The sequence below is a fragment of the Orycteropus afer genome, unplaced genomic scaffold (assembly GCF_000298275.1).
Source record: "Orycteropus afer afer isolate SDZICR_OR568_19922 unplaced genomic scaffold, OryAfe1.0 scaffold00022, whole genome shotgun sequence".
NCBI lineage: Eukaryota > Metazoa > Chordata > Mammalia > Tubulidentata > Orycteropodidae > Orycteropus > Orycteropus afer.
Genome location: NW_006921609.1, coordinates 14,528,748 through 14,544,709, shown reverse-complemented (window position 1 = coordinate 14,544,709; position 15,962 = coordinate 14,528,748). Strand labels below are relative to the sequence as shown.

The following is a 15,962-nucleotide window of genomic DNA, read 5'->3' as shown; positions in this document are numbered from 1 at the left end:
ATATATATATATATATATATATATGAGAGAACACAGTGTGCTTGCTGTATAAACTTAGCCTCATGGTAAGTTCTCAAATTCCCTATCCCTTTAGCCCTTTCCAAAACCCCTCCAATATAAAACATTTTATAGTTATTACTGGAGCTAGGTTGTAATATGGATAGTGTTGCTATGTTAAAAAATAAAATTAAATGACAAGTTTTAACCTTTTAAAATACATATTCTTTTTCAGAAGTTACTTTAACTTTATATTGGGTATATTTTCCTTAAAAAGTGTTTGTTGAAAAGTTATTTATTCTCAAGTGTCAAAAAAATGAATAAACTCACAATGATTTCAAGTGATGAAATGATTGAAATTGGTTCCCTCTTAAGAAGGTATACTTTAAATTTTGTTCCAAAAAGGTGAACAACTCCAGAAATTTGTTTGCCTGCTTTGTTTCACTTGTTAATTTTCCATGTGTTTTTTAAAACTATTGCTAAATATTCTTCTTATTTTTTTTAATATGAGGAATTCTTTAAAAGGAATTTTTATGTGACTAAGTAGTAATGATTTTGAGTTAAACAATTTACAATAGCTTAAATGTAAAATCAAATATATATTTTGTTTCTTATTGTATATAATTCTCCCCAAACTGACTACCCAGTAAGAAAGTTTATTAAGTGTCCTGCATTTAGTCAAGAGACCTGGACACCAATCTTTGGTTAGCCATCTGTGACCTTGAGAAAATTACTTAACAATTTCAGTTCTCTTGTGTGAAAAGGAGAGGGTTAGACTGATAAATGTTAAGGTCACTTCCAGCTCTAACATTTTATGGTTTTATTGTTTTATTAGAGATGGACACAGACATGCTTTTACTCTTTCTTAACTAGAAAAGAGAGGTAGGATAGATGGTCTCCAAGCCCTGAAAGTGGAAAAAAGAACAAGTGGAGAAGATGGGGAGGGTACAAATGAATCCTCCCATGCCCAGGGACTTTTAAAGGATAATGAATGAACAAGATCAAGTCATTCTGCTTTGCTCTCTTTCTCTCTGGACATATGCAACCAGGCAATAGTGGGCACTGTGTGCTATATAGAAAGGTCCCTTTTTTATGTATGGAAAGAAAACCCTTTGAATTGGCCCTTATAGAAAAGTAGAGAAAGGGGAAGTATGAAAGAGATTTAAAGAATTTGCTGTCATTGCTTTATCTTTTTCTCCTTTTATTTCATTGTGCTTTGAGTATCATTACTTCCTTAAGAGAAATTGTTAGGTTGCTTTAGGTGCCATCCAGCTGATCTAACACACAACCCTGTGAACAACAGACCGAAACACTGCATGGTGCTGCATCATCCACAAATTGTTGCTATGCTTGAGCCCATTGTTGTAGCCACTGTGTCACTCCATCTCATGGGGGTCTTCCTCTGTTTTGCTGACCCTCTACGTTACCAAGCATGATATCCTGCTCCAGGGTCTGGTCCCTCTGGATAGCATGACCAAAGTAAAAGAGTCAAAGTCTGTCCATTCTAACTTCAAAGGAGTGTTCTGGCTATACTTCCTCCAAGACAGATTTGTTCATTCTTCCGGCAGTCCAGGATATATTCGATATTTTGCCTACACCATTATTCAAATGCATCAGTTTTGTGGTCTGCCTTTTCATTGTTCAGTAAGAGAAAGGGATGATATTTTCCTTCAAGTGAGTAAAATAATTTTATGTGGAGAATATTATTGACATTTGTTTATTGAAGCTAGAGCACATGAAAATGGGGCTAAATTGCATATCATTTCATTTCATAAGTGGAATCTTTTCCTGATAATCATGATTGTGAAAAGCTTGAATGAGAATTCAGGGTAGGAGTCTCACACAAACCTCTGATGTTTTCAGAGCATCTATATTGTTCTTTGGGGGCTCTGGTGGCATAGTGCCTAAGGCATTTGACTGCTAACCAGAGGGCTGGGAGTTCAAACCCACCAGCCACTCCTTGGAAGGAAGGTTGAGCAGTCTAGGAGCTCTGGTGGCTGTAATGGTTAAGGCATCTGGCTGCTAACTAAAAGGTTGGCCGTTCAAACCTACTAGTTGCTTCATGGGAGAAAGATGAGGCAATCTGCTTCCATAAAGATTTACAGCCTTGGAAACCCTATGGGATAGTTCTGCTCTGTTCTATAGGGTCTCTATGAATCTGAATCAACTGGATTGCAGTGGGTTTGGTTTTCGTTGATATTGACTAGCTGCCAACTTAATTCAACTTGTATGGTATACATTTTTAGACACAATGGCAGTGAGTTTTTATTGTATAATCAAGGAGTCTTCCTGGCATAGTGGTTAAGTGCTTGGCTATTAACTGAAAGGTCATGGTTGCAACCCACCATCCACACCACTGGAGAAAGATGGGGCAGTTGTTGTTGTTGTTGTTGTTATATGCTGTTAAGTTGGACCCGACTCAAAGCGACCCCTCCTTGGGTTTCCGAGGCTGTATTACTATGGAAGTAGATTGCCCCATCTTCCTTTCGAGGAGTAGCTGGTGGGTTTGAACCGCCAGCCTTCTGGTTAGCAGTCAAGTGCCTTAGGCACTGTGCTACCAGAGCTCCCATAGATGGGCAGTATGCTTCTGTAAATATTTACAGCCTTGGGAACACTACGGCAAAGTTCTACTCTGTCCTATAGTGTCACTATGAGTCAGAATCGACTTGAGAAAAGTAAGTTTGTTTTCAGTTTATGTTTTTCTTTGATAACTTTAAGGTCTTTTATAGACTATACAGTATCTTCCAGTTATGATTTGCTATTTACAGATATGCAAATGTATTAGCCTGATACATTGGATTTTAAATTAATACAAAAATTCTACTCCTTAATTAATGAAAAAAACTGTAAACATTGAGGGGCATTTTTAAAATATGTTTTCCAGTAATTTTCTTGTGTTTAATATATTAGATTTTTAAAAAATGTTTAAGAAGTTTTAAATTACTAAAATCATGATTAGAAAATAGTAATTATTTATCTCATCTTGTGATATTGGGGGAAAAAAAAAAAAACAGTTGCCATTGAGTTGATACTGACTAATGGCAGCCCCATGTGTGTCAGAGTAGAACTGTGCCCATAGAGTTTTTGATGTCTAGTTTCAGGAGAGTCAATCAGCCTCCATTCTTCCACTGCACTTCTGGGTGGCCTTGAACCTCCAGCCATTCAGTTAGCAGCCAAGCTGTTCAACTTTTGCATCACCAAGTAATTTCCTTGTGATGTTAAGTGAAGTATAATTTTAACTACTTTAGTCTAATGAGATCCCATTTCTTTTTACTGGTTACTCTAAAAGTTAATTCTACAACTTTTCTCAACACAGAATTCTGTTACACTGTTATACTACACTGTACTTCTCTCTCATCATTTACAAATATTCTCCACTGTCATTTAAAATATGTAAAATATCAAGAAATGAAATCTTATCCTATTATCTCCCTTTGCATCTTGGAATTTGGATAGAATAGCTGGTGATGCTCTTAAAAAAAAAAAAAAAAAAAACCCTTTCAGCCTAAGTAAGAGAGATTTTTATTTTAAACTTTCCAAACCTGAGTGAATGAGAATTATGCTTCAGGTGTCTTCTTTAGAGTGAAAGAAAAAGATAAGTTATTTCATTCACTATGAAGGGAATTTAAAATGTGTTTCTGAATTAACTTTAAATTTAGCATGTGTTAGCCACATGCAAGAGAACTTTTTTCTCTATTTTATCACTGTACCACTTAACAGCTGCAGTTATTTATTTATTTAAATTTATTTAAACTACAGGAATGTGTATCTGTTCTAATTAATTTTGACTTGCTGAAAGATATGGGACTTCGTCTTTTGAGTAAAATATATTGTAGGTGTCTGCTACGCTATTATGAAAATGTTGTGCATTTGACAGTAATTGCCTTTGTAAAATAGAGAAAGCAATCATTTTCAAGTATTTTAAATATGTATGACTTGTCCTTTCTGTATTAAAATGACCAGTGCTTCAGCATTGAAACAGGTAATGTAAATATGATTTATAGATAGGATTGTAATTTTTCTATATTCATAATCTATTCACATTTTTTCTATATGTTTCCTTAATCAAAAATATGCAAGCATTTAAATGCAATACATTTTACGGTTTTGCTCCTCAGTTTATAGTCATGGACCAGTAATGTGTGTGTCACCTGAGTTCTTTTTAGCAATTCAAAATCCTAAGCCCTACCCCTGATCGATGGAATCCGCATCTGTATTCTTTAACAAGATTGCAGGTGATTTGTAAGGGTATTCAATTTAAAAAGCATTGATTTAGTGGACTATCATTTAGTAGGGAAAAAGGCAAGAGGAACATTTTAATATAAAAATTAATCTAATAATGAAGTTATAGGAATATATACTTTTCTGTTTTTGAATACGAAGCTTGTTTGATTTCTAATGTAGCATTAGCAGCTAAGATTTATAGTTTTGAAACCCATACATATACTTACCTAACTCTGTCATCTAATAGCGAACTGCAAAGTCTTTGAAAATGTTTATAGCTATCATTCATTGTAGCTCTACCATTTAATCATGCTAGATTTGTAAGATTCATTTCTGTTTTTTTCTTAAATTATTCACGATAATAATTAAAATGCTAACAAATATTCACTCATAGGCAGTATGAGTCATATATCCAAATATTAATGTGTTCTTTATTTTTAAAGAAAGATCATTAAGTCAAATCTTACTACTTCTTTTGTTTTGTTTTATGTTTCTTTATTTTTATTTATTCCATGTTTTCTATTTTTTTTTGTTTTAGTTGGGTCTGGTAAGTTGACATTTTATTGGCCATCTTCTAATCACCGTGTCACTGTGACTGGAACTTCTCTTCCCCTTTCCATCCATACCCTTCCATGTCCTTCAACCAATCAGCCTCCATGTTTCACTTGTCATTGGCCACAAAGACAGACTGCACAGAATAAAGTCTGCAGGAAGTATGGGTAACTGTGACAAAGAGTAAAGGTAATGGGGTTGCTAACTTTATGTCTTACTAAATGATCTATCATCTACATCCTTTTATTTCTTCATTCCTTAATTTTTAAATAAATGGTAAAAAAAAAAAAAAGTGATTGGACAGTATCTTGGTAAAGTACTAATTCAATTAATACATCCAAAAAAGAAAAAAAAAAAATCAGACAGTAATTATAAAAACAGATAACCTGGAGAACAATTTGAATTTTACTTTTTGCTCAAAATAGGTTTACAAATTCATGCCTGTGTACCTGAATTTTTGCAACTCTTGTTTAATAATGGTCATTTAAAAAGTACCTCTGGTGAATAGCCTTGTACTTAAGGCTGTTGGCACTTACTTTCATTTCTATGTGTCAGATTCATTTCATTTTATGTAAAAAAAATAATCTCATAATATGCTCAAAGTTCACCAAATTTCCTCTGAGAAAATTTTGTCCTAATACAAATACAGAGCCATCAGGTCTCTAAGCATATTCATGATCAGAAACTTGGAGAGGTCCATTCACTTTTTCATGTTGCTGGATAGCCATTTTGGGAGGATTTTGTACAAGTGTGTTAAGTGGTTTACCAGAAAATAATTTTGACTCTAAAATAATCGATCTTGCTATTCTTTAACTTTAAAAGTTACATAAATATTTAAAAAGTGACATTTTATATTGTTACTACAGATCATTTGGATTATTCAGTAATGGTGATGCAACAACTGACTACTTGAAAAAATAGTTCCCTATGCTATACCTACATAAAGAAATAGAGGTGAAATCAAATGTGAATATAAAAGTTAAAAAGAAATGAAAGTCTAGAGTGAAAATGGAGGTGAACTATTTATATAATTTGCACAGGGACATATATTTTAAATAACAACATAAAGGACAAAACCTTAAAGGAAATGATTGACATATTCGACATAAAAAAGGAAAATACTGATACAATAACAAAAATGCTTAAACATATAAAAAGACTATTGATATAATAGAAAAATATATTTACGGCTTACAGGAGAAATGTGTAAAATTTAATCTGTCAATGGTTTTATAAATATAAAATATGATAAACATTTAAACACAAAATTTGTAACAGAGTCTCAATGGCAAAGTAATGTTGACATAAATGGTAATCTCACAATAGCTGTTAAACACTCTAGATCTTTCCATTTTTCCTGATCCTGCATCTTTATCTCTGGGCAATAATTTTTTGTATACTTGTGGGAAGAATGTTAATCTGACCACTATTTTCAATAGTGAAAATTAGAAACAATCTAAATTTGAAACAGTAGGGATTGTTTAAATAATATGAAGTTTTCCAAATTTCCAGTACTGAACCTATGTGATATATTATTATTTTTTAAATTATACCAAATTTAAATGCTCTTTCAAAAATATTCTAATATATTATCATAAAAATCAGGTAGGTGAACATTGTAAGTGTCCTTATACAATCAACCTAGATAGATTGATGATTGAGAGGTAAATAGAGGCATTTTTACTCAATTTAAAATGTGCTTTTTCTTAGATATATACCTACATTTCATATTTGACATACATGGAGAAAAGTATTTTTTTAAGTTATATTTCTAATATCTTATGACTGATGTTACTGTTGATGTTGGCTCAAGAATATGCCTACAAAATACAGTAAATTCATTTCCAGACAAATATCCTGTGTGGAAGGATTGCTGCAGGATATATGTAGTTAGCATATGAGTTTATATCCCTCTTTCCAAAATAAGTCTTTGAGGTTTGAGGAGAGCTGGCATTTTATAAAAGAAATGTAGATTCTGGCCCGTGTTATAAGACATGCCTCTGAGATTTAAGAAAGAGACCACCCGAAATTTTTACTTGACTAAGTGGTTTGGACATTTATATTTTCCTACTCAAATCCCTGCATGCTGGAAAGTCATATTTTCCCATTAATTTAATTAATAGTTTAGTTTTCTTTATTGAAACAAACTCTATTCTAGATTATTTTATTATCCAGGTAGTCTTTCAATTTTTTGACCCAATTTCTATGTCAATTTGAGTCCTCCTGTATGTGTGTGTACTGAAGGAAAATCCTCAAGCAATGATGCAAATGCCTATTATTATACCTGGATAATGATAGTGTTTGCTAAATTCATGGGCAAACCACTCAATTACAATCACAATTTTGAAAAAATTATAAGATAGAACTTCAGCGTTACTAAATTGATCCTCAGCTATATCCTGTAACTTCGTATTTTTTCCCTGTAAGTTACAGGACAGTGGAAGGCACTTGCCCTGATTTTTCTCATCTCCTATAATTTTCTAGTCAAATGGTATAATTTCTACAAGACCTCAATAAAATGGGGGTTTAGAAGAAAGTACACTAATCTAGAAGTTAGAAGACCTAATTGCTTTCTTCAGCTTTGTCGTCATACAATTTTGGACAATTTTTTTAAAAAAATCCTTTCTTTTTTCTAAAAAAAGAAGGGAATTTTATATTTTAATTGATGTATAATGACCATGCATATTACATGATTTTAATGTTCCAATACGACTTAATGACTATTCGCGTCATATCCTTAGAGTGAGGCATATGTATGTATGTATGTATGTGTGTATGTATGTATGTGTGTGTATATACACATACACACAGATATGTACACACACACACATACATATTAATTGCAGGGAATCTTAAGAGAAAAGTATTCTTTCAAGTACTGTTCAAGTACTACCCTTCATTAGTAAAGAAATCATTTCCTTGTGAATAGTGGCATTAATGATTTATAGGCATAAGTTGAATATGATTTTTGATTCACGTGCACTTTAAGGTATTACCTATTTGTCTGACATAAGTAATTGAAAATGCTTTAAAGCAAAGGTTAGAAATAATGGAAAAGCTTTAAAAAGTGGATTAAAATAACCCTGTCTTCTAAAGACTGTTATATGTCTGTCCTGAAATATTTCAATCTGAACTGAGACAGGAAAGAAGAATAATTAGGTGCTTCAGTCAGCTGATAAGAAATGAATTTGGAAAGTGTAAACAGTAAGTAAAAAGACTTACATTCAGTACACATTTTCCCAAGAGTAAGGCACAGCCTAAAAACAAGCAAATTTTTTTTCAGGGTTGCTCCATCAGCACACCTAATGTTTTCAGCTGCCATTGCTCTCAATGTGACTGACACAGTTTTCTGATACTATTTACTGCTGGATGAAGTGGCCATTTAAGTCTGTATAAATCAAACAGTTTGGACAAAGCTGGCAGTATTTATAATGTCAGGATGAGCAGATGTTTCAAATTTGCCTTCATTTCCATATATATTCTGTTTGAACATGCCCTTGCCTATGTAAATGAAGGAGGCATTCGACTCCACTATTGCTTTAAATTCATTTCTATTCAAGTAATTGGACTGAAGATTTTAAATTGTTATAATTTGCATGGTAGCTTTTCAGGAGCTTTTGAGTTAAACTAAAGTAATTTTAGAACCTGTCTGCATCAGGAGGTCCTTGTGTATATGATTAAAGTCCATTCACCCTTAAGGAGCTCTAATGAAAAAAAATAATATTTATTCATACAATTTCAGGTATACTTTGAATGTAAAGGGTCAAATTGTAACTCAAGAATTCTTTCTAATATGAAGGTTAATCTTAGAAGGTCAGGTAATAAAAACCTCTTCATAAAACAAATGTATTCCCATTTATAAATATACACTTAACAATTTAGTGTCAAATTAAGGATGAGAATTCAAACATTATGTGCATGGAATGTAGTATAAAGTAAAGGCAGCATTTGGTATATAAGCATATTGTCTCAATTAGAAAAATAACTACATGCTTTTGATCCAGTGTAATTTGTTTCTTTTCCTTTAGAACCTCCACATTTTGTTGTAAAACCCCGGGACCAGGTTGTTGCCATGGGACGAACTGTAACTTTTCAGTGTGAAGCAACTGGAAACCCTCAACCAGCTATATTTTGGAGGAGAGAAGGTAGTCAGGTATGACTTTTTTATAATGTTTTTAATCAGCAAAGATGGATCCCAGACACACACACAAACACACACACGTACATATATATATTGTTGTTATGTGCCATCGAGTCGGCCCCAACTCATAGCGACCCCCCCTTGGATTTCCGAGGCGGTATCACTACAGAAGTAGATTGTACAACCTTCCTTCCGAGGAGTGGCTGGTGGGTTTGAACCACCAGCCTTCTGGTTAGCAGTCAAGTGCCTTAGGCACTATGCTACCAGAGTTCATATATATATATATATGATTTAATCTTGATGCCATGTTAAATATAATAGAATATATTCAAATTTATTGGAAATTATAATAAAAATAAATAATAAAATTCTACATTCTAAACATTTTATAAATCAGAATTTTATATACCATACCCGGAAGGTAGATTATAAATACAATCTTACAAACTCTAAGATCACTATTGAGCATCAGTTAAAAATTTTTTCTTAGAAACAATTTTACTGTAAAAATGATTTTAAAAATGTATTTTTTACCACGTAAGTTTTTCCCTTTTCCCTCTCAATAGCTTTCCGTCTTTCATAAAAATAAATGAAACTAAACCCATTGCCGTGAAATCAGTTCCAACTCATAGTGACCCTATGACAGAGTTTCCAAGACTGTAAATCTTTACAGAAGTAGACTGCCATGTCTTTCTCCCATGAGCTGCTGGCAGGTGTGAACTGCTGATCTTTAGGTTAGGAGTTGAGTGTTTTAACCATTGTGCAGGCCATCAGGGCTGTATTTCCTTCTTTCAAAAAGGGAAATCTTTGCCTTTACCTGTTTCTGACACTTGCTTTTTTTAAAAGTAAATGATTTTTATTATTCCTGACTACTTTTATTTTTGCTTACATCAACCTTGGTTTTGTTTTGTTTTTTTTTTTAAATGCCCATGCTTTTAATGATGGGCTGTTATAAATAATATAGAGATAATTTACTGACTGCACTTAATAATCTTTTATAGCGAATTCCATCATGTTTACTTTTATTTCACCTTGAGAGGTAAATATTTACTTGATGGTGGTATGTAGGCCATCCTTAGTATCATATTTTAGAGTCTTGGTTGATTCCCTCATATTCCATTTGGTCTCAAAAGACTAGATTTGCTGAATGATAGCCAATTAAATTCAGGCAAGAGCGAACTATTTAAATAGAACAAGTAGAACTGGATGTGTACTACAAACGAAAATCTGTGTAACTGTAGTGGTAACTAGGAGTTCTGGTGGCACTGTGGTTAAGGCATTGGGTTGCTAACGAGAAAGGGCAGTTGGAACCTACCAGGTGCCCCATGGGAGAAAGATGGAACAATCTGCTTCTGTAAAGATTTATAACCTTAAAAATGCTATGAGTCAGTTCTACTCTGTCCTATAGGATCAATGAGGAGCTCTGTTGGCATAGTGGATAAGGCAGTTGGTTGCTAGCCAGAAGGTCAGTGGTTCAAGCCCACCAGTGGAAGGAAATTGGGGCGATCTTCTTCTATAAAGATTTACAGCCTCAGAAACTCAATGGGAGTCACTATGAGTCAGAATTGACTCCATGGCAGTTTATAGTAGTATAGGGGGTTTATAGTAGTAGATCTAATAGAAGGTCTTATTAATAGAGTAATATTTAGATGACTTATTTAAGTTATTTAAACTGTAGATCAAATTTCCAAACTATGGTTGTACTTTGATTTGTTCTGCTCTAATGATGCAGCTCATGTTTTTTCCTTATAATTAAGTCATTGGGCCTATATCCATTGATGATATTAAAAAAACCCACACAAAAAAACCCACTGTTACCTAGTCAAGTCAGCCTTATAGTGACTCTATAGAACAAAGTAGAACTGGCCAATAGGGTTTCCAAGGCTATACATCTTTAGGGAAGCAGATTGCTTCATTTTACTTGCACAGAACAGCTGGTGGGTTTGAACCACTGACCATTCAGTGCCACTAAACCTCCTTATTAGGTCTTTATATAATGATGTATGATAATAGGCACCTAGGCTTTTAAAATGAAGCAACTTTATTCAATTAGAAAAATAAAGCTGATATTTTTTATTCCATGTAAATCAATCACATGCTATATTATTTTGTGTGTAAATAAATATATACTCTCTCTAAAATGACCCAGAAACACATACTTTTGATTGAGAAATTTGTTACACAAAATAACATCACCTCGTTTGTTGATTTTTCTTGTATTTAAGACAACTTTTTGCAGAAATAAAACTCCATTATGACTTCTTAGATTCAGTATTTGAAATTCCTGACAGATATTTACATAGTTTAAAAGGAATAAAAAGCTATGTAACTATTAACACTTTGGTATAAGTTACTGAACATTTATAACAGATGGCTAACAGAGATACTTGTTATGCTGCAAGGGGGCATATTTTAGCTTAATTATATTTTGTCAGAATATGTTGAAATTTTAATTCTTTAAATAGTAAAGGTAGTAAAGGTACTAATATTTATAATTCTAATAGTCATATATATTTATATATATTTGAAACAATGCTTTTGTCTGCTTTGGTTAAATATATAAAACATTTTACTCTAGTGATCATTAATGTCCTTTTCTATTAATGATTAAATACTGATAGTTATAAAAACACATACCAATATTTAGAATTTATTTGAATTTTCAAGTGACCCTAACAATGTTAGTCATATAAGATAATATCATTAGCCTGGTGTATATATGTTTATGTAAAGAGCTCTGGTGGCATAATGGGTAAGGTATCTGGCTGCTAACCAAAAGATTGGCAGTTCAAACCATCAGCTGCTCTGTGGGAGGAAGATGAGGCAATCTACTTCTGTAAAGATTTACGGCCTTGAAAACCCAGTGAAGGTGACTGGGAATCAGAGTTGACTTGATAGCAGTGAGTGTCATTTTTGTTATATGTTTATGTGTGTGGACATCAATATATGTAAGTCTGTGATGAAATAGTATTTACCTTGTTTGTGTATGTATATCAGTATATTTGTAAATGTATAAGTATGTATACCAAAATACTGGAACCTAGAAAATAACCTATTTTTATTCTCTGCCCCCAAATTTGGGTTTCTAGAATCTGCTTTTCTCATATCAGCCACCACAGTCATCCAGTCGGTTTTCTGTCTCCCAGACTGGCGACCTCACTATTACTAATGTTCAGCGATCTGATGTTGGTTATTATATCTGCCAGACTTTAAATGTTGCTGGAAGTATCATCACAAAAGCATATTTGGAAGTTACTGATGGTAAAGTAGATCATTTTATTTAAAATGTCCAATTTTTGTGGAGAGTCTAAAGAAAGTGTCAGTAAATGTATTTATTTCCAACTTTATATCTTTCTTACAGGTATTTTGCAGTAAAGTGGAAGAGAGTTGATAAAATGATTAAGTTCAAAATCCTTCTTATTGTCACTTAGCCATACTGTGACATCAAATAAGATTCATAAATGTGTAGCAATTTATACCAAATAGTTGCATATAGGAATGTTTCAGTGTTTTAGAAAACAAAAAATTGTTTTATGTTCCCTCAGTACAAATCGCATCTCTTCTCTTCTCTTTCTGCTAAATTAAGAAAATAGGATGACTCTTTTTAAATCTAAAATCCAGCATACAGGTCATTACAGTGGACAATTTTTTTAATAATATGTTTTTATTCTGTTTATTAACATCCCTAAACATGATCAATTAATGCTAAGTTCAAAGACACAGGGATAAAAAAAATTGCCCAGGTTTAAAATGGAGAGTAGCCATAATTTGATTACAAGAGAATGGGAGGGAGGAAAACATGTATACCCACATCTACAATACACATAAACCACACACAGACCCTCTCCCCCTACACACACACACACACACACACTCAAGTAAAAATTCTTCCAAATTAAAAATAGAACTAAAATCGTAATAGTGATTATAATTGTAATAGGGCTTGTCTCTTTTAGAAACAACGTCACTGGAGTGATCAGAATATTTTTTCAATCTTAATTACAAAATGTAGAGGAACATGCATTTCTCAAGAGGGAAGATAGAACAGGAGTAGAAGACGATGGCTGCAAGCATTTAGTCAGCTTGATGTCTTTTTTTTTTTCCAATTTCACATAATATTTTAAATATTCAGTAGAATAGCAGTTGCTTCCTACACAGAGTCATCTTTGGCTTTTCACTCTTTCTTATCTGTATGTCCATTCAGTCATCTTACAAATCCATCAAATTGTCTTTATCTCAATTACAACTCCCAGACTTATCATCTATTGAAACTTTAACCACCTAGTAATTCCTCTCTGTCTTGTTTCTCATCTAATTACATGTCTATATTGTTGCTAGAGAGAGCTCTGGTGGCGTATTGCCTAAGGCATTTGACTGCTAACCAGAAGGCTGGCAGTTCAAACTCACCAGCCACTTCTCAGAAGGAGATTGGGCAATCTACTTTCGTAGAGGTACCACCTCAGAAACCCAAGGAGGGGTGGCTATGAGTCGGATCCGACTCTATAGCAGTGAGTAACAGTAGTATTGTTACTTGAATGATTTTTTTTTTTTTTCTAGAACCCTCATTTCTCCCTATTTTTTTTAAAGTGAAGTAAATAATACTATAAAGTGCTTGTTGTTTTTGTTATATGCCATCGAGTTGGACCCGACTCATAGCGACCCCTCCTTGGGTTTCCGAGGCAGAATCACTAAGGAAGTCCATTGCCCCATCTTCCTTCCAAGGAGTGGCTGGTGGGTTTGAACCTCCAGCCTTCTGGTTAGCAGTCAAGTGCCTTAGGCACTATGCTACCAGAGCTCCCATTAAGTGCTTAGAGTATGCTAATATAACTTGAGGAACTTATTTGTGTAATGACTATGCAGATCAAGATCTGGAGCATCTCCAGTACCCCAGAAGTTTCTCATGCTCCTCTTTCTGGTTAATAAAGCTCTTGCTGTCAGAAGTTATCACTCTTTAAACTTTCATCCCCGTGGATTAGTTTTGCCTTTTCTTGAAATTCTGAAAAATGAAACCGTGTAGTATATAATCCCGTATAGTATATAATCTTTAATGTATGACTTACTTTGTTTAAAATGATGTCTGTGAAATTTATCTGTGTTTTTGTATATATCAGCAGTGATATTGTTGTATAGAGTTTTTATTGTATAGTATTCCATTGTGTTAATGGGCTACAATTTATTAATCTACTCTCTTACTGATATAATGTTCAGTTCAGGGCTTTTATGAGTAGCTAAATATACCTGTTCATGTTTATCAATAGATTATGTGTGCTCAATTTCTTGGTCTAACTTTTGGTGGATGTATATATTCTTCTCTCTTCTTTGTCACTTTAGATATTTGAGATACTAGTCTTGGTCAGATATATGTATTGAAATCACTTCTTCCCAGTCATTTTTTTTCATGGTTTTATTTATTTATTTATTTATATTGTGATTTGGGTGAAAGTTTACAGAGCAAATTCACTTTCCATACATTAGTTCACATACACTTTGTCTCATGACGTTGACTACAATTTACCACAAAGCAATAACTCCCCTCCCACTTCTTCCCCATAGCTACCTCTTCCCTGTGTCCTCCCTTCCATGCCCTCCTGCCCCCTGAGCTAAGACCCTGTACATACACAGCCCTTCTATTCTTCCATGATTATTCTCTCCAAGGAGTGTATCTACCTAGTGTAAATGTTCAACTCATATGCCTGTCTTTTGTTTGGCTCAAAGCCATAGGTGTGGGTTCAATTCTAGACCTCAAGGGCAGCTAGGGGCCATAGTCTCTGTGGTTTCATCAGGCTCTATAAGACCAGCAAACCTGGTTGCTTTTTTTTTTTTTTTTCAAGTGATTTTGAGTTTTTTCCACATTGTTCTCCCACTCTATCCAGGATCTCCTACATAGATCCTGCTGTGAGTGGTTGACAGTGGTAGCCGGGCACCATCTGGTTCTTCTGGTCTTGTAACCATAAAGGCTGAGGATTGCATGCTGTACCAGTAGCTTGGACTAATTGTTTCCATGAATCTTTGTTTTTCTTCATTCTTCTTTGCTCTGGAAGAGGGGAGACCTATCATTGCATCGACATGGCTGCTTGCAAGCTTTTAAGATCCCAGTCACTACTCACCAAAGTAGGAGGTGGAACAATGTTTTGTGTAGTATTTTATGCCAATTAAGCTTGATATCCCCTGCAACTATGGCCCCAAGCCCACAGGTCCAATTACTTGCTCCCTCTGGGTAGTTGGCTGTAGCTAAGAAGTGACTGTAACTTGTCAGCTCTACTATACACCTGGGAATTCTTACAAAATATACCAATACACTTGTAGAAACATTGTCTGCCAACCCTATACATGTTCTTGGCCACACTCCCACCTGCATAGACATACCTAATAGTTCAGTCTGTCCACCCAACTATCCACCCATATAGCCATGTTTACCTTCACTGAGAACACAGTACTGTATGTGCTAAAGGGTTCATCTTTGTTGTCTGTACCTCCCATGTACCTCTCTATGTCTTCCTCTCCCTCAATGCCACCATGATGATCATTCACATTTGGTACATTGCCCTTCTTTTTACAATACTTGTGTCCACTTATGTAACAGTGTTCCCTTCCCTTCCCTTCCATCCCTGGTAACCAACTAAGAAAATTTCCTTCCATATATAAACCTTTCCTTGACTTTTTACAATGACAGACTAATACAATATTTGTCGTTCTGTGATTGAATTATTTCACTCAACATAATGTCCTCCAAGTTCATCCACATTATATGGTGCTTTGCAAGTTCTACATTATTCTTTAGGGTTACAAATTATTCCATTGTGTGTATGTACCATAGTTCGTTTATCCATTTTTCAGTTGATGGACACCTAGGTTGTTTCCATCTTGCTGCTATTGTAAATAGTGCCGCGATGAACATAGGTGTGCTTATGTCTGTTTTTGTCCTGGCTTTCACCTCTTTAGGATATATGTCTAGTAATGGAATGGCTGGGTCAAATGTTATTTCTAATTCCAACTTTTTAAGGAATCATCCTGCTTTCCACAATGGTTGTACCATTTTACAGTCCCA

General features: G+C 34.1%; 1 protein-coding gene across 1 annotated transcript in view; it reads left to right on the top strand.

Moving 5' to 3' along the window:
• The window catches only part of ROBO1 (roundabout guidance receptor 1), a 784,554-nt gene that overhangs the window by 585,862 nt on the left and 182,730 nt on the right, over window positions 1–15,962 (top strand). The window contains exons 7-9 of the mRNA XM_042783645.1: window positions 4,760–4,768; window positions 8,802–8,926; window positions 12,004–12,175. Coding sequence (XP_042639579.1) covers window positions 4,760–4,768; window positions 8,802–8,926; window positions 12,004–12,175 — 306 coding nt within the window. The remainder of the gene's footprint in view (window positions 1–4,759; window positions 4,769–8,801; window positions 8,927–12,003; window positions 12,176–15,962) is intronic.